Source organism: Ixodes scapularis, unplaced genomic scaffold (genome assembly GCF_016920785.2).
Source record: "Ixodes scapularis isolate PalLabHiFi unplaced genomic scaffold, ASM1692078v2 PGA_scaffold4__175_contigs__length_147842914, whole genome shotgun sequence".
In the NCBI taxonomy this organism is placed as follows: domain Eukaryota; kingdom Metazoa; phylum Arthropoda; class Arachnida; order Ixodida; family Ixodidae; genus Ixodes; species Ixodes scapularis.
In genome coordinates, this window is record NW_024609879.1 from 75348223 (window position 1) to 75373243 (window position 25021).

At 46.7% G+C, this 25021-nt stretch overlaps 1 protein-coding gene across 1 annotated transcript in view; it reads right to left on the reverse strand.

Moving 5' to 3' along the window:
* Positions 1 to 16713: 16713 nt before the first annotated feature.
* LOC115325200 overlaps positions 16714 to 25021 on the reverse strand; it is an 89814-nt gene continuing 81506 nt past the window's right edge. Inside the window, exons 5-6 of the mRNA XM_029985878.2 lie at positions 21146 to 21202; positions 16714 to 16899 (exon numbers count right to left, since the gene is read on the reverse strand). Coding sequence (XP_029841738.2) covers positions 16714 to 16899; positions 21146 to 21202 — 243 coding nt within the window. The remainder of the gene's footprint in view (positions 16900 to 21145; positions 21203 to 25021) is intronic.

The following is a 25021-nucleotide window of genomic DNA, read 5'->3' on the forward strand; positions in this document are numbered from 1 at the left end:
GGTGTTTGTGGAGAATAACATAGAGGACGAAAACAGGACGACACGTTTCTTTTGGAGAAACGTGTCGTCCTGTTTTCGTCTTCTATGTTATTCTCCACAAACACCGTAACTTAACCAGCACGCTCCATTTCCACGAGAAGAAGACCAACTCGAGCCAGATCTGCGAGCGGAATATGCGCGCTCCAAATGGAACGCTTTCGGAGCGCTCGAGATCTGCGAGCGGAATTCACCATAAAACTCAAGCTCCAACCGATCCGTGGGAAAGTGGCGGAGCGCGTCGAGCGAGCCACAGAAGTTCTCTGCCTTTTTCGGAGGAGTTTAATCGGAAATCACTCGCAACATTTCAGTTTCAACATTTGTTTTGGCGATGTTGTGGCATTCACGAAACTGAATGTGCCAGTGCCACTTCGCAATAGAAAGTTACGTGGACATCTGAGGGATGCGGTACTGTTACAAGCACCGTTACGAGCATCGAAGGTAGGCGATCCGATGCAACGCGGTGCCGTCGCACAACCACGAAGACGAGTCCGAGTGCGAAACAAGCGCTCGCGATTTGCCAAGGAAAGAGGCTATAGGTTAGAGCATACTTTAGCAAGCTTACGGCAACAGTGGAACACTTCGCTCTGAACAAAGAAAGAGAGTTGGGCTCACCGGCCGTTTGAAGTTTTCGTAGCCCTCTCGCTGCCAGCCAACGGTCAATGACTAGACGCGGCGTCTCCGACATACCGTTTGACACTCTTGAACAATGTACAAGTAAGAAACACCTATTATTGAGGTTGTTAAAAGTAAAAAATGAGCGGCGAACGCCGGAACGACAAGTTAACAACACCCAACTCCGAGCGGCGGCGAGCGCAAAGTTATGGACGCCCATTCCTTGCGCCCATTCAAAAGATTTTGGGCGGCAACTAGCGCCACCTGCCCTAGGCACCCTGTTTCGGTTTCGGGTTCAAAACCGAAAAAGATGAAATCGCTTTATCGGATACAAAATAATACTTAAAACCCCTAAAATCATCAAAAATTTAATTTAAAAGGTGGATTGGAGGTAATGCTGCCTCTCGTTTTGATACAAAATCGTTTTTTTTTTTGTTGCAAATGATGCCATATTTTTGAACATAATTATTTTTGCACGTGATTAAATATAAAGGTGGGCGACTTTAATTCACAGTATGATTGAATTTGTTTATGTGCCTAAATTTTGTCAGTTTACCTGTCGATATTTCACACACATTTTACGCCATATCGAAGTAAAAGGGCACGGCGAGATTGGTGCGTTTTCCACCCATCGGAGATAACACGCCAGCTCGTTGTCCGTTTTGAGCACTGTACGGCTATCCGGTACGAGGACAGTTAGAAAGCAGTCTGCCAGTGCCGTAGCCAGGAAATGTTTTCAGGGAATCCTTTCCTTTGCTCAAACCATTCAAAAGTAAAAAAAAAAAAAAGAAATCAAGAAAGAGGAAAAGAAATTGCGCGAACACAATTTTAGTTACTATTATTCGGTTTCTCAGAAGACAAGAATTCAACCTTTTTTTATCTCGTCCGTCCGATCTTTAAAGAGGGTAACTTTGCTGTGGAACAACGAAAACACGCAATCATAAAATATAATAACGCGCTTTGAGCAAAAAAGTCCAGACAGGCTTACAAAATATTCCGGTGCGTTCACTTCTCTGCGGAACATTTGGGTATTCAATGACTGAGGACTACGTAAGAGTGCCTAAGAATAGCGAAGTTTAGAATACGATTACACATAACTCCAATGCGCACCGACCAGTGCAACGATCAAGTGAAGCGTCACGCTCATTGTTCCTGCGCACATTTTTCAGAAATGATCGTGTTGTGGTCACGTTTCGGGTTTTTTCCGTTCTTCGTTGTTATTTTACGAGAAAGTGGCAGAGAAAAGTACCAGTTTCTATCGTTTTGTTTGGTCTAAACATTTAGTGGAAGCCGCCGTCGGTTGATAGAAAGAAGTGAGAGGACCCTTTCGGGGCTGTCCTGGATGTTCCCGTGAATGCTCAGAAGCGCAACCCCTATACTCCGTTGCTAGACCGATCTCACTAAGCGTTCCACGCATGCGTGACGCCGCCATAACTGTAGTTCATAGGATGCAGACGCCAGTTCACGAGACAGCTCATGCCGCCTCGTGCTCTGCTCATGCAGACCTCCGGCGGGGTTGTCGTACGTGCAGAAAGGCTACAGCTCCCACGATGCATGGCGGCAACGGTGGCGTACTCGAACTAGCTGGTGAGATCGGTCTATTCACCCTTAGTCGAGACTAGAACCTCCGCCTTCGGCGCGAACTTTCTTCCCTTGCTGACACAAGTGTGAACGCGCAGGCGCGCGCAAACAAAGCACAGCGGAAGCCAGCGAGCTCGCGCTGAAGGCGGAGCTTCTGGTCTGAGCTAAGAAGCTCCGCCTTCAGCTTGGAGAGCTTCAACGTCCCAGGAGCAAGCGCTCCTGGGACGTTGAAGCTCTCAGGTCTGGCTTCAGTCTTTGGAGTCTCGAGACCGACCGTTCTGCCTCAGCGGTGTTAACGGGCATGGTGGCCAGGATTTGCAGCAGGCGGCTGACATTAGAATACAAGACTTGGGGACCAAGGCAAATTGTCTCTACCGCTGAGACGCGCTAAGCGGTGCGGTCCCTTCACATACGTGTCCAAACCAGAACTTCCTCAAACAGTTAGTGTTATGTATAATACAAGCAACATTCCACCGCTTTGTGGAACTCTCTACGGCGCCACTCGGGCGATCACGTAGTGCCGCCATCCCGCCGCCGCGGCATCCGGAGATCGGGTTACCCGAGCCGCCCCAACGCGAGCAGGCTGGGCCGTACGAAGATCGTGGGAATAAAGCAGTTCATACTCAGCCAGCGACTGAACTGGTTTCCCTCTATATTGTAACGAAAAAAATAATAGGTGTCTTCTTCTCCGTTGATGAAAGATGCTGATATTAACAAATACAACTTTTTATTTAAGTGATAGGATATAAAATCTTTACAACAGATATGGCCAATTCGTCATTAAATGTTGGGGGGAACAATCCCAACCTCTGGAAACTTTCCCTGCCGTCCTCCCTGACCACACACACCCTCAGCGGGGGCCCCGACCACAGCCAAACTCGACAAACACAGTTCCACACAAAGGCGGGCGAGCCGAACTCCTCCACAGCCGTAAGGGGGACCAAGTTTGCGAGCTAGCGGGCGGACGGCTCCACAGCCGAAGGGGAGGTCGGACGTGCAGGTTGGCTTTCCAGAGGCAGGGAGATGTTCACGGCTTGGTATCCGGGGGCCAAGACCCTTACAGCCCCTCGGTGGCCGCTTATATTCAGTTTACCAGCATTCTGGGGTCCTCCAGTCCACCAATCAGAAAGATTGGGAATGACCAATCAAGAGGGGTTTTCTTAGAGCCAATCAAAGGCTCGGAACCTAAAGCAAATACGAATATTCCAAAAACAAGCGCATATACGAGACAGAACACACTCCAAACGAAGCTCACAAGGGCAGTCATAAACAATAGAAAGCACATACGTACGTAGACAGGGAAGTTATTCATACACAGGGCAAAAGCACCTCCGAAGTAGAGATCCCAAACGCAAACATACACAAGACAGAACGTTTCCAACGCGGGGTTCTATAAACTAAGTGTAGCGTTACAGCGTTCACGTTCGCCCCCAGTTGGGGCCCCCCGACTCCGGTGGAATCCATGAGCCGTCCCGTGTAGACGGAACGAAATCTCGGAGAAGGCAAAAACATAAAGTGAAGCTAGACTAAATACTCGCGCGGGCAAAACTTCGCGACAATATACCGGGCCGAGACGCCCCAACATAACAGTTTGCCTAATGTATAAATGCTCCGCACAGGCTGGTGATTTGCCTAAAACCGAGGATTGCGACATGGAAACCTACGTTGTTGGCCATGACATCGCTCTCGGCCAGGGCGGACGATGCTGCCTGATGTGAATTTGCCGACTCTGTTGGATACATTGATGACACGCCTGGAGTTGTAGGTCAATAATTATTTTTGAAAAAAAAAGCGTCAAGCGACAGCTTTGGCTATTGAACTAATTTTTGAGAGTCCATATACGTAAATTAACTTTCACGATTCACGTGTTAAACCGAAGATTATAAACATCATCTACTGCAGCGATTAAAGAAGTAAACTGGGTACGCTTTGAAACCAAGTGAATTATGAGCATTCCAAAGTTGCTTCCATGGTGCATATGCTGCCGCTTTTCTCTCCCGATTTCTTTCTTTTTTACATTTTGGTAAGTGCATTACTGAAACTAAACGAGTACAGGCGAGTAACCCCCAAAAGCAAATAAAAGACGGGGCGTAAAAAAAAAAAGAAAGAAAGAAAGCTAAACTGTGTTTGTCCTTTGTCCCTCTGGTTCCCGTTCTCCAGGGATTATTTTCGTCAAAGCTAAGCTGTTTGTCATTTTGTAGTCCTGTTTGCTCTTCATTGTAGGGTTTGCAAAGTCAGAGTATTGCTATTTTGAAATTTTGTTTCGCTACCCTGATATTGGCGTGGAGTGCTTGAGACTCAAAGAGTAGGGGAACTTTAGTCAAGCCGCCTGCATTCTCCGAGGCGAGGCCAGCGTCCTTCGAGGTCAGGATTTCGCGGCTTATGCGACGTCAGGAGCGGAGTCATTCGCACCTGCCTGTTTGAAGAAAGACTAACAGCCGAATTCATAAACGGGCCTCGACTCAAACTCCACTCGAAACTCCCCTCGAGGCCGGTTTTGCGCTTCATAAACCGACCTCCACTCCAAACGCTCCTCGAACCGAGGAAATACTCAACTCTTTCCTCGAGAATCTCACAGCCGAATTCATAAACAGGCCTCGACTCAAACTCCACTCGAAACTCCCCTCGAGGCCGGTTTTGCGCTTTATAAACCGACCTCCACTCCAAACGCTCCTCGAACCGAGGAAATACTCTACTCTTTCCTCGAGAATCTCAAGGTAGGTCCGGCGCTTCCTTGAGCCGCTCCTCGACTTGAGTTTGGGGTGTCATGGCGGCCGGCGAGTCGTTCGCGGAGTTCGTGCACTTCGTTTTAAGCGCAGAAGAGATCCTCTACGACGACGTAGGCGACAACGAATCGAGACGTGTGACGAGACGAAGTTTCAGAGAACGCCTGAACCCGCTGGAACACTTCAGTGACCGCGGATTTCCTGTGCGGTGCCGCTTCACGAAGGCGACCGGCGAGCACTCTGCTGTCTCTGCCAGGAGCGCGAGTACTCGGGGCCTGCCGCGCTCAACGATGCTGCAGCTCCTCGTTGTTTTGAGCTTTTATGGTACCAGGACGTTCCAAGTTGTTACGAGAACCATGTGAACATGCCGCAGCCGACTGTGTGCCGGATTGCGGAGCGAGTTTCGCGGCTCCTCGCACGGACCATTTTCACCCGCTCGGTGAAGCTCCCGTAGGGCGCAGCGAACTTCAATGCGTTCGTGCGGGGCTGCTGCGAAATGAAGTTTCCAGGGGCGACTGGGTGCATTGATAAGAGGACCCGGCGGTCCCGATGTGGAAGTGTTCTCGAAACAGAAATGAATACTCCTCCATCAACGTGCAGGTAAGTTCACCCCTTTTGTTTGCGTTAGGAGTGCCAAGCTTAATTAATCAAACTGTACGCTGAGATGCGATATCGTAAGTCTAAACTCTGACGTAACGATATCAATCAGAATTTTAAAACAAATCTGCATCCGGCGACAGTTTGCACGACCGAGCGTGAACGTACTCCCGTTCTTATGAAGAAAAAAAAAGTCATTAAATGGTTGCAGACTCTTGTGAGAGCACAGAAATACGTTAAAATAAAACGAACTCCCGATCGGGTTACCGAGCACAATGATAGTAGAGGCCCGAGCGCACCCTCCTTGCAAAAATGATCATTTACCAAAGCACATTTCCAGTGAATGTGGAATGAGACGATGTGTGTTGCAACACAGTCTCATCCTAGATGAACCTTTTTGATCGTCAGATTCTGACACGAAAACTTAAAATAAAATTAAATTAAAATTAAAAATGATGAGCGATATGTTTACTTTCTACATACACATGAAAGCATTCATTTGGTGGCATTCACTGAGTTGTCTGTGCAATTGTTAACTACAACAGTCCCATACGTAAACAGTTTTTGTGTCTGCATGTGCTTGTGTCGTGTAAACCAAACTGCACGGCGAACACCCACTGCTCAATAACATTTGTTGTTCATTGAGTTTGGTTGGTTGTTGGTTCTTGGCATTTGTTGCTTAAATGAGACCGCGGCTTACGAGTCTACAGAAATATACAATAATGTAGGAAACATACGCCGATACCACTCCATTCGCAGGTTGACATCCTTCGGCAAGCAGCAGAGTGTACTGAAAATACAACTAGTACCAAAGTCCATATCGTACAGCATACCACCCGAACCGGACTGATGCCTGCAGCCATCTACAAGAGACTTTCCGAAGCTTAAGATGTGCGCGAAGGGATATTATCCACTCACGACAAAAAGCTATGTGTGTACATCTGAAGAAGAGTGTTATCATACACAGCACTTTCTATGAAAAACAGTAGTCTGAGCATTAATCGGGCATACACTACTCCACAAACTAGTCCCACATTTTCTATTCAAACAATAATTGTGCTGTATTGTTCTTCATTTTTGTCTTATGTCGGTACCAAAAGGCCCACTTCTGGACTAGGAACTCAGTGCAACGGGCCTAGGCACTTTCCATGCCTCGACATGTGCTAGCAGCACAAGCCTGAATGGTCAGCTGTGATCATCACTGGTGGACTTGCACTGCAAAACTTGGCCCACCTGCAGAACGAGCCACTTCCCGCTCAACCATTCCCACCCCCCCCCCCCCCCCCCCCCCCCCCCCACTGACGATGCTGGAGGCAGTCTCATCTCCCATCGACTCCAGACCCCGTGGACACATTCAACGGGGCATGGGTGTGGGCTCAAATCGTTGTGTGGTGTTTCTAGTAGGAACTGAATGCAGAGCATGTCCTTTTTAGCTTAGGTCACCGAAGAATCAGGTCACTGGCCATGTTAAAGCTCAAAATGCAATCGGGCCAAAAACAAATCAACCTTATACTATGGCCACACACTTTCTAATTTGAACCGAAACAAATCCGCCGGTTTCTCAGCTAGTTGGTCACCACAGATTGTTGCAATGTCTTTGTTCTACTCAGGTTCCCGCTGGACGACAGTGTTTGAAACTATGCTGGTGGTTGCTGTTTTATCAATCTTCCAAAAGAAGCAAGACCAACTTGCCCTCTTTGTTGTGGAAACATTTTGACGAGAACAATTCAATATTTGTCATCACACAAAGCAGGGGGTAGCAGGATACAAAGAAAGTGAGAAGCTTCAGGTAATTACATTAAAATAACTCAAAATTTTGCCGTGTTCAGACTCGAGACTTTTCAGCGAGTTGTTCAGTGCACATTTGTTCGAAATAAACTTATACATGAGAATGTCTGAAATGATGTCTTGCAGCTGTGACCCCACACGAAGAGTTTTCGGTTAGAATAAATATTACAATAGTGCAGCAATTCCTTGTGAGGACACCTTTGGATGTTAGGCAGTCAAGGGTGTCCTACCTAACAGTTACTTACACAAGCATGCAAGGCCCATGCACTCAAACTGATGGCATCACACTACGTATTACTGAATACGAGCATGAATGAGGTGAGCACCGTACCAGGGTTTAGCTGGAACCGCTGCTCAATTACTGTATCACTCTGTGGTCAGCTGCAAACTTGGGCCCAATTACTACGTCGGCACGGTAGTAGTGTGCAGTGAAAAGGCAGTGAAGTCAAATTTGGGGGTTTTACATGCCAAACCAACGACAGGCATCTGGCGCGCCCCAGCAGAGAACTGAGGATTAACTTTGACCACCTGGGGATCTTTGGACAAGCAACCAAAAGCTCTGCGACACGGCGCCACCTCCGCAATGAAAAGGCAGTGGGCAAGCCTCGTCATTGTGGTGTCGACTTTACTCTGGTAGGAGGTGCAACTTCATAGAGGATTGCGAGGCACAAACCCCTGGACAGGAAATGAGACGTCTTAACTCAATGAAAACTATGGCAAAACTCTGCGACAACAGCATTTAATGAGCGAGGATGCACATAGACTACACAATAATAAAAGAGACATTACATAAATAACTGTGGCAATGTTTAGGAAACACCTGGCTGCACATTCAAACAGATTCCTAATTTCCATCAAGAGGATCGGTGGTCGACTGCATTAATGGATCACAGCTTCGAGCGCGTGGAGTGAAAGCTCGCACAGCTGAACATAGGAATCTTGAGTTCAATCTCTGCCTCTGCCTGTATCGATGTGGATGAACACTGTAACAGCATGCGGTTGTGTATCATTACTGTGATTTAAGTTAAAGACCCCAGGATAGCTGTGGTACGACACTTTCTGAATATCTCGTCTACAGTGGAGATAAGTTGCTCACTCGGGCTGACTAATTTCCCGTTGTCTAAACATACAAACAATGCAATTAGTAAGAAAAAAAATACTCGGTTACTTTTTAAGTTTTAAAAGAATAGATTTAAAGCTGACGTAACTTCCCTTTTGCATAAAATGTTCTCTACAAATAGCGAATCGAGAAACAAGTTAAAAAAATGCTAGGCTTTAACGAACGAGATACAGTCAATACTTGTAACAACTTCAGGTCTGAGTTACAGACTTTAATAAAGCATTCTTAAACACAAAAGAGAATGTAAAACGTTGTAATTACTAAAGAGGAAGCTGAAACAAATCGAATAAATCAGCTTACTGTTGTGGCTGGGCCCCGAGAACAAGCAGTTGTTGCAGAGTGATTAGTTTGTTGAGCTGAAGCAGCTCAAGCTTGAACCAGCTTGTTACGCTGCTGCTGATGGAAAACCTGGGCCTGCATCTGTTAATAGGCAACCTGACACTGACGTAGCTCCACCTGCAGCAGGTGCAGCTCCTTCAGTTGGTGCAGCCTTTAGTTGTCTTCACTCGGACAACCACACGTGGCGGCTGAGGAGGTAGAGAAGGTGGGGGCTTGGTTGGTGGCGCAGCAACCGCAACCTCCATGATGCCATCCCAGTCCAGCAGCGGTGAGGCAGGTGAATCTAGGCAAGCACAACACATTGACGCTGAGTGTTACAGGCTCGGTGAAGACACCGGAGAACTGGTAGGAACTGCACAACGACCTCATTACAGAAATGTTAAATGCCAACTGCTGGTAAACATGAAAGGTTTATTTTCTTGTTCTGACCCTTTCCTTTCTGTGATACTGTCAGTAGCGGCAGGGCAGACTCCAAATGGTGATACCGCCATAAAAACAGCGCTGTTATCTCAGACCTTGTTGGCCCTGAGGCACACATGTGGTGTATTTGCCAATAAACATGTCATTATCCAGACCCAAGGGATTTACTGTGTTCCTACGTGGCACCCCTAACAAGTCGCATTCATGAAAATGTGGCTGATTGTCACAGTTTTTAGCGTTCCTACGAGACAGTATGCCAAAATCGAAATAATAAACGGAAGAGCATAGACAGATTTTTTTATAAATAAACATTGGAAGCTGTGTGATCAAGTAGCAACTAACCATCATGGGTACGTAACAAATTCAATCGAAAACTTTTACCAGGCATCATGTCAGTCGTCATGCTTGTTCACTGTGGCTTCAGGAATGGCGGCTGGCAGCATTGAGAGCACCGGCCAACCAGCGCGGGCGCTGCCACTGTTGTACGGGCTTGGCAGCCGCATTGCCATGTGGGGCACCAGTGCCCCCACAAGATGGAGGGACGGGCTCATTGTTCAGCGGGTGCGACACCAGTGCCCCCTCCTGCAATGAAAGGCCGAAGAATATCCTGTGACAGCATCCATGAGTTGAGATGTACACGGCACAACGCAGAAAGAAAAACGAATCATACTACAACTTATGCGGTACAATTTGTTGTTAAACAGTTAACTGCAAGACATAAATGCGAAACAAGTGATGTCATACCTGTGCTGTTTCTTGATATGCATGGAAAATACTGGAGTAGCTTAATGTGATCATCGACAACAGTCATATTGTAGACGCACAACTTTTCAAATCAATAATGTATACTTCTACCCATTATAAATTTGTGCCAGCTTAATCATGCGAGTACAATGCGCTGGTTAACCTCGCAAATAAATGACAATGGTTGCACACTAACATGGACACCTGAAAAAAGGCACCTGTCAACAACTGGACTCCAGCACGTCTCATGTTCACATAATGGCATTTCTTCGGAGGTTACAGTTAAGAAATGAGAGCTGGTAGTCAATTAAACCTGCACAATATTTTTTTTTCTTTAAAAGGTTAGCACACAAGGAGATGAGGTGCTAGGTCTAATTGACATAGTCGAAACTCCTACTTAGCGTAACTTCTACGTGCACTAGTGTCAGTTTCGTGCGTCGCGTTTTTCTTTATACGTCCATGTTGCCTCTCTAATCTAAAGAAAGGGGCCGGAGGCTAAGGTAGTGTGGCGCAACCAGAATGTTCGCAGCGTAATTTTCGCTTGAATGTAGCACAACACGCAAAGTAAGTTGTCGATGTCGGCACAAGAATCACCAAAGATAGCGACAATTCACCGTGACTGCCCACCTACGGCCTCGACAGTAACGTGCTTGACTAGCTGCAGGCGGCCACAGCAAAGTCCCTTGCAGAGTTATTTAGTACACACGTCCTGTCATGTGATTTTGCGAACCCGTTGCGTTATTCTGCCCGAATATAGAAATTGCTTACACACCTGTTGCGTGGATGCCCTGATTCTTCTCGGAGTCTGTTTTCTTCCACTTGGGTTTACCGTTGTCCCAACACTTGTGGGCGGACATGCGGCTGGCGCTTATATTTGGTGCAGACTCTTCTACGCGTCAATTTTAGCTTCTTTCGGGGAGTTGTTAGTAGAACGACGAAGCTCCCCTCCTTCGTGGAACCACTCGCCGCTTCTTGTCACCATCGTTGAACGACATCGTTGTAGGGCAATGCACTCTAGTAGGACTCTGAAGAAAGAGGAAGGGTGAAAATGCTCGTTCTAGGCGGTGACAGCGAAGCAGATAAGCGGTGAGACGAGGTGAGACGGCGAGGAACGGGCGAGACGCAGAGACGAACGACGGTAGCGAGCTACAGCTGCCTCTACGACGCAAAAGCTGGAGAGCGGCCGCCACCGTTGCCAGACTGCAGAACGCTTGTGGCTGTTAGTTTGAAAAACGGCCGCAACACATAAAACATGCGCGCTGCGAAGCAGAAATCTTGCAGACTCCCAATTCAATGTTAGTAAAATGTGTCCCTTCCAATAAAATGAACTAATATGTTCATAATTCACACCACAATATTGTTTTCAACTTCGTTTTTTACTACAACCTCGTAACCAGACGCCTTTCACGTCTCCTCGAGTTTCCTCGAGTGGAGGAAGAGTTCTCGAGGAGCTCCTCAGCCGAGGTAACGCCGAGGCGCGTCTGTGAAGCCCGATGGCTCCTCGAGTGGAGGCGAGCTGCTTTCCTCCACTCCAGTGAGTCGAGGTGGAGTGTCGAGTCGAGGCCCGTTTAAGAATACGGCCGTTAGCTTGCTAAAAACCACGACGAGTTGGTCGTGCTAAGAGCACTGTCGAGTTTGGCAAGAGCTTTTCGGAAAGCCGGAGCCGTACTTGTATTTCTCACGCTCACGCAGTCCACAAACAGTGTTGTCATCTTCGTTTTGCTTTGGAATGTTCTGGCCCCTCGCCGTAGTGGGTTGTCGAACTGAAAGGGGAGCACATAGGACTTTTCATGCCTTCACAATACAAAAAAAAAAAAAAAGAATGAAAAAAGCTGGCAATGGAAAAGGGAAAGGGAGGAAATAGGAAAACCATGCAATTTCGGGGGTGTTTCGACCCTTGAACGCGACCTGGCTACGCCTCTGTCTGCTCTACAAGCGCGGCCAGCCAGCGCGCCCCGACGAGTTGCCACCTTGAGCATGTGTGTTTTCGTGGCATCCGCGTCGTCTTTACACGTACCGTACGTCGGATTCCCAGCCGGTACCTTTTCGTTCTCATGGTTTGGACACACTTCGAAACAATGATTTGGGGCAGTGGTTAGCAGACCGAAAACAAACAAATGTTGGGGGATAAGGAATGCAGACCAGCATTTATTTTCTTCAAAATCTCACACAAATCTGACAAAACACAAATCACACTATCGCGTTTGTCGAAACTAGTTGCTTGGCAGATTTGCCGGAGTCGTGCCAAGCGACTCTGGTGATTCCGCCGGAATACTTCGATGAAATAGATATTCCACAGCGACCTCTTTCTGACAGATGGCCAGTCTTATTATTATAGTAGATTTTCACCACGCCGACTCAAGAAACTGACACCGAATTGAGCGGACGAAACCTAATTACGCGACGTACGCGTTTGAAATTGTAGCGCACTTCACAGAACCTTTACAAACAATGCAAAAATTCAGTTCCACTTTCATCGCGTACCGCTACCATCGTTTACCTAGCCAAGACACTCCAGATGAAAATTTCTGGCCGGCTAATGGTTCAAATTTTTCACTGAGTCCACCGTCCCCGTACATTCGATGGCGCTTGTTTCGATCGGAGCGGTGGCCAATCCGTACGACTAGCACACAATAATATATAGCACACACATTAGGTCATACTTAATTCTAATTAACCCTACCTTTGGCGCGTCATGGAGCTTCCCGCTTTAACCGGCGCACCACCACCACCACCGGCTGTTAGGCCTATGGGCCGGAGCTGGTTAGACAGATAGGCCTAACGGCGGTAGCACATCCTCGGAGCAGTCCACGTCCACGCGCACAATCGCCCAGTCGAGCGCACGAACGTTAAAAATGCACACCAGCACGGGAAAACGTGGCGGCAGACGACACGCGGCAAGAATTGCAGGTTCAGATCGCAGAAATGAGCGCCTCGAGCACCCTGGCCCCAGCTGCCCCGAATTGCCGAATGGGGCGCTCCCGCGTGGGCTTCTGGGTAGTCACCGCCGTCGGGCATCGTTTCCGGGCTCGTTGACGACGCCAATAGAGCATTTTTGACGGCGACGTGCAATCTTCGCGATCGTCGCTACGAGTGCACAAAAATTGAGAAAGCTGCCACGCGCCACTGAAGGTGCCACGCGCCGCCGACCTGTGCGCACCCGAACTCGTATATACCAAGAAAACAAACCTACGTATGCATCCGTGGATCGCGCCGTGTTTATTTACTTTTTTCCTCCCCTTTGTTTTCCCGCCCTAAATATTTACACATGCGCATATCAAGAGGGGGTCAGAACATCCGGACAGACCGCCCCCCCCCCCCTCCCGCCCCCCCCCCCCCCCCCCCACCCTTAATCCGCCACTGAGCCCCGCCAACGGCTCGCGTATCCTTTTGAGATCACGTGAAAGCTTTCTCGAGAGGCCGTTGGCTGCGCTTTTCGTGAAAATCCAGGGAGCTGCACACGCGCATTTTTAAGTCCTGTTCAGACGGCGAATCCATTTCACGAAACTCGTTTCGCGAGTCAAGATGCGCCAGAAAAATGCATCGTGTGAAAGGGCCTTTAAACAACACACAATGGTTGCACTACACTTGAGGCTGCCCGAAAAGAGCTGGATTGTCTTCTGCTTCACCATAGTACCCTCAACTTTTGGGTATTCGCCAGATTGAGCGAAAAGTTCGTATTTTGTGATTGGTTTTTCACTTGTGTAATATTTGGTGTTCGCTGGCGTCGGGATTTTGGACAAAAACCAGCTCCAAAACGCTTTGGACTTATTATAATGACCTCTCCCACGACGGGAAATTTCCCGTTGGTGCCAGAGCCAGGACTGAGCGGGACGAGGGAAACGCCGGCTGCGTCAATGGCGGCCGATCTACCGCAGACGGGTGGACGGATGGGAGTATTTTCAACTTCCATTTCGTCTTGCAGAGTGTTGTCATACAAGAACTCCAGTTGAAAATGGGAGTAAAAGCAGGTGATGTCGCTTTTATACCCCGTCCCTTAGCGACCAGAGTAAAGTGGTGGTTTCTAGTTTTTATACTACCATGTGCGGGAGGGAATGCTTTAGGCTTGGGAGTTTAATCGGCATCTTATTCTTTAAGACTCCCATCCGGGCTAATTTTCGTTTGCAGTGTACTGTCACCGCTACCAGGGTTTTATTACGGTGTATGACAAGCAAGTGCTTCACCAAATCTAACAACGTAATGTGGCCGAACTCTTAGGCTGTACCTAGGTCACGATGATAAACCTACATCCTGACGCAGGCCTAACACTTCACAATAAGTATGACGTCTGGTTAACAAACTTCATTTTATTACAAGCAACTGCGCCGCAGCCATTCGTTAACCTTCTTCAGTCGGAAGCAGTCAGAACTATGTGAATCAGCCTGAAAGGGCCCTGCGATCATATTTAAACGTCTGCCGTTTTCTTTTTTTTTTTTTTTGTACGGTTTTTACAACATTTGGTGTTCGGGCAAGCCAGCAGGCACGGAGAGAGTAACTAAATATCGGTGCGTCATATTTAACAGGACGACGCGAAAGCCTCCCCCATCTACGGGGGCGACCCGCGGTGCCAAAAGCGCGCAATATGTGAAGTATTTGGTGCTGAGCTTACTACTGGTCAGAGGCGCGAAAAGCTTCTTTTTAGTCGAAATACAAAATATGAGTGGCGCGAACCGTTTCAAATATTTATGAAAGCAGTGTTTGTTCAGTAGTTTAGATCAGAAAAGGAACAAATGAAGTTTATAAAGCACGGCAACAAGAAATGATCCGTTGACATACCCGCCATCAAGTGGTGGAAAAGGCGGCACATACTAGGAAGGGGTAGTGGGTTCAGGCACCGATGGGCGGAGAGCGTAGAAAGGTCCCGGATATACGCGGCAGCGCTGCGGTCGTATACGGCTCGAGGATCCGACCCATTCGGAGCATTCCGAAGGCCTTTAGCGGGCAGGTTTGGCTTGCGGTTTGGCCGTTTGGCGAAATGACAGCGCGGAGTATATCCCGTTCTGAGTTGATCTTTTCCCCGTGTTTTCTGTCGTTTGTGGTCAACGAAGTGTCCTGCCAAATTAGTGTTTAATCGCGCAGCAAATACAATGCGAGCCGCCCTGGATGCCCGTTTCATACAGCCTATCCAGAACATGCTTTAGTGGAGCCTCTCGAGCCGTCGACACGGAGTGCGGCAGCCGTGAGCGCTTGCTGAGCTCATTGCCCCTCCTCTAATTCACGGCCACTCAATCGACCAAGGTCGTCATGAAGGAGGTTACTTTTTGCTTCTTTTCGTTTTTTTATTTTTTCATAACTTTTTGAAATAAAGCGAAACTCGAGAAAAGAAAAATTTCATTAAGTTACTACCTTCAGTGCACTCAGGTTCTGTGCAAATTAAAAACCAGTAAAAAAGTCCTTGCAGGACCCCCTTAACACTCGAGCAATTCGCCAACAGTAGCCACTAAGTAAGGTGGTTAGTTGGGCGAGTTGGTAATGATTGAACATGGTTAAAATTGCGCACAAATAGCAAGGAACAGTGAAAAGGGAAGAGAGAAGAGACAAGCGCAAACTCACAACTCGATGTATTGAAGGAAGAAAAATGAACAGCCCGCGGTATCAGCTCGAGCCGAGGCCATACTCACACAGAGGCACCCGAGCACACGGAGGTGTGAGCTGTGAGTTTGCGTTTGTCTCTTCTCTTTTCCCTCTTCACTGTTCCTTTCTATTCGTGCGCATTTTTGACCATGTAGACGCTACGCTTAACTCGATGCAAAGATCCAAGATAAGATGGGTATGTCCAAAACATCACGCCACAAACCGCAGTGTGGCAAACCCCCCCCAAAAAAGAAAAATCAATTGTTTCAAAGAAAACTAGCTTGCCTTTACGCGCTGTAAGCAAAGAGACCCATTGTGAACCCAAAGTCCATTCTAGAGCGCCAGAAATATTATATAACGGCAGTGTTGTATGCGTTACCGAAAAAAAGTAACTAAATACGTTACTCGTTACTTGCAAATAAATGTAACGCGTTACCGACCTACGTTACCTCAAAATGAAAGGAACCCGTTACCGTTACCATTATTGATAAAAAGTAACGCACGTTACTGTTGCGTTACTTTTTATTCACAAACTAAAAAATTTGCTGTTTCGACGCTTGATATGTGCGTAAGCGCCATAGCTAAAATATGTCCATGCGGAAACTTAATCACCCTCTCTTAAAGTTTCACCCGAATAGTTACAGGAAGAAACGCGTAAGTATATATGAAGCTGATTTATAACATGGAAAACGGGAAAGGGAATGACACGAAGGTGTCATTCTATTTCCCAGCGGGAAGCGAAACGCAGGCTTCGACGCAGGAATCTCCCAAATCCACCCGAAGCCGGACCTTTTTGGCCTTCCAGCCGAGGCGACGGCGGTAGCGAGGTCAACGAGCCGCGGGAGAAAACCAGTGGCAGGTGGCGTGTGCCGTCAAATCTGACGAGCACCGACGTCAGAGAAAAGTGGAAGGCAGCGGCATTTTTTGACTAAGGAATTTATGACTGAGCACTTAAAAACACACAAAACAATTAAAATTTAATTTTTTAAAGTTTTTGGAAGTAAAGTAACGTATTGTAATTTCGTTACATGTTACTCAAAAAAAGTAACGTAAGTGCGTTACCCGTTACTTCTTTGGAAAAGTAACGAGTACGTTACTACGTTAACAAAAAAAGTAACGCGTTACCGGTAACGCCGTTACTCGTAACGCTTTACCGCCAACACTGTATAACGGTCATACGCAATGAACGGCCATAGTCTCCTGTACCTTAAGGGTATACACGACAGTCTTTTGTTCGCGCAACGCTATCACTGGAGCTGGAGTAGTCTGTTGCACTTGGGGTGGAGCCGGAGGTGTCACCGTTTGCTTTGGAAGTCCCAGTTGCTTGTAGTAGGACAGCACCACCACAAAGAAGTATATCTGTAAAAAAAAAAAGCTCCGTATTGGCCCTATCAGGTCAGTGAAATAATAAAACTAATATGATTTTAATAAATTCTTTTTTGGAGAACCTGTGTATCGTGACCCTAAAATTCGAACTATACGCCAGAGTTGGATTCACCTCCTGGGTGTTCGCTTTCCACCGTGGGGACGCAAACACCCGCAGATTGGTTAATAAAATAATAATAAAAAAGAAGACTCGATGCGCGAGACACGCGCTGAAAAGAACATTCCAGCCGCGGAAAAAGGCAGACGCCTGTGTTGTAAAACATGGTGGCTGAGCCTTGGAAAGGAATAAGGAAAAGGGCTAAGAGCGAGTTACATCGTTTCTCTTTTCGCGTATACTTTCAGTCTCCGCCCAGAGCTCCGTACAGTTGTAACATTCATGGATATGTTTCGCTATTTTTTTGAATATTTTGCATTGTTCTTCACATTTCGTTTTAGTTCGTTTAATCTGTCACTGATGCAGCGTGACGTCTGTCCTACGCACTTAAACCCACACTCCAATGGTGTTTCATGCACAACAGCATTCTCGCAACATAGCGATTTTTCCCGACGGGCTTTTTTTGCACTCACTTATTACTGTTTGAAATGTCGTCAATTAGCTTAACCTCAAAACTGAACTAAAGACCCTGTCCACGCCAAACTGCATCGCACGTGCCTTCAAGTTGTGAGAAATCTCATAAAAATATAAGATTACAGTAAAACTGTTCCTTAATTTCTGTTTCCTTTCTCTCCTGCCTCTGAAAAACAATTCGTAATGCCGTTCGATAAAACTGTCATCATATCAACACCAATAATCTTCTTCCACTGCCTTTCTACCGATTCAGGGATATGATGGCCACACGACCTTTCTAAAGTGTTTCTGAACAATGGCTTTACAACCCTAGCCTTTACGGTCATCGAATGACAACTGATATTGGCAAAACCGCTTTTTCGATTTTCCTTTTTCATATTCCTAACCTAACCATTGATTCCCGTGAATACAAAAAAATGTGGAAACTATAGAGGATCTTTCTCCGGTGATTTCACTGTAAACTTCAATTATTCTGGAGCCGTTGACGCAATCACATCTTCTATGGTTTCTGATAGACTTTCCATAAATGTACCACACCAGCTTCTCATCTACATATCTTCTCACTATTGTCATACTCGCTGACAACGCCTGTAAATTATCGTGCACTACACGATTCAATGACATTAGGTAAATTTCTAATAAGATCGGTGCGACTGATGACCCTATACAAACACCTTCTTTTTGTTATACTTTCTTCCTTCGTACTCCACTGCCAATGATTTCAAATAATACTCAAGGATTGTTAAGAAGCGTTCAACCGATATACCTGAGCTCGAATGAAACTTAACGAGATTCAGCTCCAATGACTCCCTCACTATCTGCCTTAACCGTGTCTTTTTCCAAGGAATAGTACAAGTCCTTACTATCCATCGTTAACACCGCACAACGCATCCCATGATGAGTCCACAAAATGCCAATGGATTAATTTGAATTACTAAGGTATGGCGACTTCCCTAAACTTGCATAACTAAACCCTCGTTGTAGAAACTTTGAAACAACTCTCATTATTGACCGCACGAAGGGGCCTTCCAGGCTCGTGGTCTTTTAGAAAGAACTTTCTGCTTAAAGTTAAATTTGTTGCACTTGTGATATATTTTGCTATATCCTTCAATTCATCACCATTCAATGCTGTACAAATATTTCTTTTCAATTTCCTAATGTTTCAAACAAAAACGGCCCTTTTACAAGGTTGCAGCAGACATTCTAAATTTAATTTTGGGTATTAAAAGACTGGCTTAGTTTCAGATGTGTTAATATGCAGGAAATTTAAGTTAATCCATGTGTACAGTAACTGGAATGTTAGGTTTCCGACTTGAGCAACCGTTGAATCAATGGCATCTGCACACACTATGAAGGCTTGGTCATTACTGACTTTAAGAATGGCATTGATGTACAGTATTCTAGTACACTGTAGTTGATGAAAAGATGACGGACAATGCTTCGTCGTCTCATGCACTTCGTGCGCGCGAGCGCACCAGAATCACGGCGAAAAGAATGAGGCGCGCGCAGGAGGCCGGGCGTTCGGAATAAATGCGGTCTGCCCTTCTTATTTTGTCGGTGACAATAATGGAAGAGTGGGATGGACGGCTAAATTGTAAAATATTGTCATAAAATAAATTAGCTGACCGCCCCCCCCCCCCCCCCCCCCCCCCCAAGCGCGCGCTCGGAGGCCGCTCTCGTGTCCGGCGTTGCCGGAGAGGGGGGGGGGGGGGGGGGGGGGGAGGCCGGTGGCGTTGGCTGTAGCCGCTTTTGCTCTTCTCGGCGCCGAGGAACATGGCGGCGCCTGAGGCATCTATATCGTCGGCGGCCGCAACATCGGCAGTAGCGAAACGTGGCCGTCCACGCCAGTACGCCGCGGACTAAGTAAGGGAGCGGAAGAATGGCATTCATGCTTTTGCATTCACAACTCGTAAGAAGTGCTTACGCATCCTCGGAATATTTTCATAAGATATACGAATTGTTAATTTTACTTTCAACATATTTATTTAAGAAAAAAATCAGTTGATGGTACACTAGCGCGGTCTATGCAGGCCAGTAATACGGTCAAGGGGACTTAATACGGGGATCTAATATTCACGATAAGGAAAATAATAAACTTAAATGTTTGAACTATATTTCAATTAGTAAAAATGAGCCTATAGTGGAAATTATAAACTTGCAGAACGTCATGAAAACCACTAAATTAGTCAATTAAAAAAAATCGTGAAGCACGTAAGGAGTGCCGGCGTGCACCAGAGTTACTACAATGAACCTTTTCCACATACCGATGGCTGCACGAACTAAAAATTTAAGAACTGACCCACCTGCGCTACCAATTGATAATGGGATCTACGCTACCAGTTTCTTCGCTCTCTGAGTTGTGGCGCGTGCCCAACGCGACTTTAAACAGGAGTATTTGTGGCGTTCACCCAAACGTCATGTTTTCTGTCCGTCCACTTTCTTTTTTTGTTTAAGGTAATGATATACATGCTTCAATCACGTGTTCTACTCGCTGATCCACATACTCTTTCCGAATTTCCTCGATATTTCGTGCCGACTTCCGCCGCTTAGCATCGGGCGCTGGCGTGTGCGCAGAACGCTTCTCGGAAAAGGTCCATCGTGACAGGCGAAATCCGATGTTCCTGGGTTCTTTAACCTTCTCAAATGTTGAATTCTTTTCAACGGCAGCCCCTACTCCTAGACATTAGTTCGCCCGTCCGTCCGTGCGTTTTTACAGTAAATTTAGCGGGGAAATTGACATCGTGTAACGTCATGATATTACGTGACAACCTGACGTCACTTCACGTGGCGAAGTCGCTTGACTTTGTTACGCGTATGACTTCAATTTCTCAAAATATTTAGGAAAACATTTCACGCCATGTGACACTACGACCTGGCAAGGTGCCTGCCACGTCATGTAGTTATGTTACACGAGGTTAGGTCACGATACTTCAATTTCTTCGGAGATTGAGCGGAGAAATTGACGTCATGTGATCTCACCTCACGCGACGTGGCCCCGCTACGTGACGTCAAGATATCAATTCGTGGTGTCGCGTAATACCATGTCTTGACGCTACCTGACGTCAAGTTACGTGACACCAATTTCCCCGCGAATTATTGCGGGCAAACAATGAGCAATCTGTTCTTCACTTCCCGGAACGACTATTTCAACAACTGTCTAAATGCTGCGTTCAATGCATTATTGAACTTGGGAGATAAAAGTTACGATTTGTTAGTTTTTTCACCTAACAGGCAGCTTAGAGGAACTTCCGTGTAACAACATCGATATACACTAATATCGAAGGATGTGCGTTTGTGCCCCACTAAACCTCACTTCTTCTGTGATAACACCACAGTCTCTGACAAGGTAAGAGCGGCATGGAGGAGTGTCAGTCACACCAGCCCCAGCACGAGCTTCCGACCTTCGATAAAGCTTCCGCGTGTCACGCGCTTCGCTCGTGCACGCACTGCCATAGCTCGAGAATAGACAAGGAACGCGTGGTAGAGTTTGGGCGTCCAAAAGACACACCCTATTGTTTGTCTTACACATTTAGCATCCGATTATCAAAATGGCGGACAACTGCTTGCTCTCATCGTTACAACACTCTCCAACTAAAACTTGCTTCCTGTTTAACAATTTTTATCGAAAAACAAATGAGAGACAGCACTTACCCCAAGAGCCAATGAAAAGGCGAATGCACCAGCGAGTCCAAATAGCCACTGTGAATTCTGCAAAGCAAGTCAAGGCGTATTTAGGCGGTGCTTTAATATATTGGAATTCAGATTCTCTATTTTTATGGCCACAGGGTAATCAAATTGTCTTGCCAAGTAATCAACAACTGTGCAATGAGAAGGTGCTTCTTGCTTTCATGACATTTTGGGGTGAGAGATTTTATGTTGCTACTTCTGGGGAAGGGACGAACGCTACGCCGGTGTAACACAAAGAACGCGGCTATGAAGCAAATCGGTTTCTGCTTTATGACGGGAAATGTCGTTCAGAATTAGCATACATGGCGTGTCGACAAGAGAACGAAACGGGCCACATTTGACGCGAATTCGATTTCCTCTCAGCGTTTTAGGTATTAACATCAGTGGTCGGTGATTTATCTTGAACCTTATAAGTTCCGCCGGGTTTTGCCAAGCACAGTCAGGCGTAAAACAACAATTCATAACTAGGCTGATGAACGGAGCCCATCACACTTTCCACAAGTATGTCTTTAGGAACGCATGTGCCATAGTAAAGACTCGTTAATGTGAATTTCAGTAAAAAAAAAAATAAAAAAAAATTAGAAAGATGTAAATGTGCTATTTATATGCAAAAAAAAAAAAAAAAAAAAAAAAAAACGAAACTAACCGTCTGGTTGACGCTGACTGACAGATGGCACAAAACACACTCGGAGCTGCTGGATCTGTTTTTGGGCGTTCCACTTAAGAACGTTTTGAAACTTTTTTTTCCATGTTGCGCAATTCATGAGTAACAACGTCAACCAGATAGTTTGTCTCTGTTTTCCTCTCTGCGAATAAGAATAACAGGAGTCCTTTGGATTTCATATGTTTTCAAGAAACCCCCGCTCATAAAATTTGGGTATAATAAGTGTACCCGATAAAAACACATTTGTAAAATGTTTAATCGCACTTCATTCATTGCTCATTTGTAGGCTCTTTTTATGCCTTAATAGCATTCGGACACACCCTCTATAGAGAAGTTGAAAGGGCATGTCAATAATTTATTGGACGTTTTAACTTTGGGATGTACAAGCAGATGAAGTTTGTGCTTCTAGAAGGCGTAGTGAAACTTCACTTTTATTCACGTCTGTACATGTAGTGCCAAAACAAAATACCAGATTTGATTTTGTTTAAAACATTGAGAAAGGATACCATTATAAAAGCTTGCGGTTAGAGAACATCGTACGAGTGAAAAATTGTATAGGAAATATACAAAATGTTCGATTTTAATCCAACAAACTATATATCTTCAAAAGGTGACCGGTACATAAATACCGCCCTCACGGCATATGTATCGAGCTGGCCGGACATTAGGTCAAAGCATAACCGTCAGTCCGCGTTCTCAAATGGTAAAGTGGGAGCGAAACCAAACTGTCATTGAAACTTCACGAAACTTTAGCAGAGACCAGACATGTACAAGTTACTAAAAAAAAGTTATTAGGTTAAGTTACTGAGTATTGACCTCAAAAGTAATTTCAGTAGAGTAGAAATTGCTCTAATGGAAAAGTAATTGGAAAATTACTAATTATCGCAACAAAGAAAATCGCTTACAACCCCCTGTAACACCGAACTAGAGCGCGGCTCATAAGGAGGAGGAGGAGGAGGTAAGGGTACTGAGGGGAGGGTGTACCCCTCCTCCCTCCTCCTCACCTCCTCATCCTGCGTGCTACTTGTCCCTCCGAGCGGCGTCGCGTCGCCGTAACAGTGGGGTCAGGTCAACTCACAAGGGTCACGTAACCTCACAGGGGTCACGTGACATCACCGAAGTCACGTGACGTCGCGGGGGTTACGTGACGTCACCGGGGTCACGTGACGTCACGGAGATTTCTGTTTTGTTTTAGAGCGCAGCTCTTAGGGGCCCGTTCCCGGCTTGAGCGGCGTCGGCGTCGCCGTCGGCGTAACCAAGGTCATCCCAAGGTCACGTGTCCCCTCTGAGGTCACGTGAACCCCGAGGTCACGTGGTCTCCTCCCCAAGGTCACGTGACCCCTCCCGGTCACGTGACCTCCAATCTCACGTGACCCCTTCCAAGGTCAACTCAAGGTCACGTGACCCCAAGGTGACCCCCACGTGACCCCCAGGTCACGTGATCCCTCTAAGGTCACGTGACCCCCGAGGTCACGTGGTCTCTTCCCCAAGGTCACGTGACCCCCCGAGGTTACGTGACCCCTCTAGGTCACGTGACCCCCTGAGGTCACGTGGGGGTCACCTTGGGGGTCACGTGACCTTGAGGTGACCCCCACGTGACACCCAAGGTCACGTGACCCCCAGGTCACGCCTCCCCAAGGTCACGTGACTCCCCTCCCCGCCCGAAGTCACGTGACACCCCCCCGTGGTCACGTGACCCCCCCCCCCGGGGCATATTAAAGAATGAGGGGAGGAGAAGGAGGAGGGGTCTACCCTCCCCTCCTCCTCCTCAAGAGCTGCACTCCAATTCGGCGTTACAGGGATTTGTAAACGGCTTTCACTTTTTTAATCACGCACAAAATCACTTTTTTTAATATTCGTTTTTTTTTACATTTTAAATACTTGTTCTGAAAGTATTTGTTTTTTTTGTGTGTAAATATAGTTTTCTTGTGTAATATAAAAATATCTACCCTTATACAGGGTGTTGTGTTAAGCTTTTCAGATTTGTTTAAAAAACGCCGTGTAAGCTACACTGATCCGGTTCGCCCCGGTGAATTATACGGTCCGGTGGATTATAGCGATCAGTCGATTAATTAAGTAAATTGGGTTAATGAACGTTTCAATTAGTGAGAATATGCATATGGTTCCATTTAGAAACTTGCTAAGCGTCATCGAAACCACTAAATCAACACTTAGAAAGGTATAAGACAGGGCAGCATTTTACGGCGTTGTCAAAAAACGATCAGTTTAAACGCGTTTCTAGGTTTCGTTTTCTGATCGGAGCGCTTCTTCACGCCGCGGTCCTGCTCCCCGGTGGTCGCGGCGCGAAGCCACCCACCCCCTCGCCTACCTCGTAGGATGAAGAGAAGTAGGGCGGGCAGTATAATAATTTAAACTCCAATCACAAAAAAAAAACAAAAAGAACAAAAACAAAAAAAAAAAAAACGTTGCGGGTTGGTAAAAAAACATGCTTTTCGTGTAAGGCTGGTCAAATTATGAAGGGCTGGAGAAAACCAGCCTTCTGCGTTAAAGCGCGAAACACACGTACGACCAAACCGTCCGATCCGACGTCCGACCGCGCAATACGACGGTCGGAGCCGAGGGTTTTCAACGCGCTCCGATGCTACGGAACCCCCTCGCCCCCCAAGGTCATTCCGGCAGTCCGCACGTCGGATCGGACGGTTTCGTCGTACATGTGTTTCGCGCCTAAGTCCTTATTTTGAACTCATTTTGTTCGCGTTCCGCCCATTGAAAAGCACGCGGGAATGGCCTCAGCACGCACATCGTATCGCTGCGCCGCAGTGTTCTTCCGCAGCTTAAATGCCGTCTGCCACTGATCTCTATGCCAATTGCTGGATCGCGCATTGCCTCTCGGCAAGCGCGGCCACAGGACGGCCATCTTGCATGCGGCGAAATTGCGTTTTAGCTAGCGTTGCAGAGGCTCGTGGTAGCGTGCTGAAGACTCGTTTTTTACTCGTTAGTTGTCATTCGCTGAAGAGAGTTTTTTTTTTTTTAAACCCTGTACAAACAGTGAGACTTGCTGTTGAAAACACAAGGAAATCTTTACGAACGCGCAGTGCCGCAGGCAAGAGCCATAACTCGTCGAAAGCAAATTTCTCCGGTATCACGGCGTGATCAAAGCTCCCTAGGCATGCCGAAGTGCTGCGTCTATGTGCGTTCACACGCCTGGATACCGA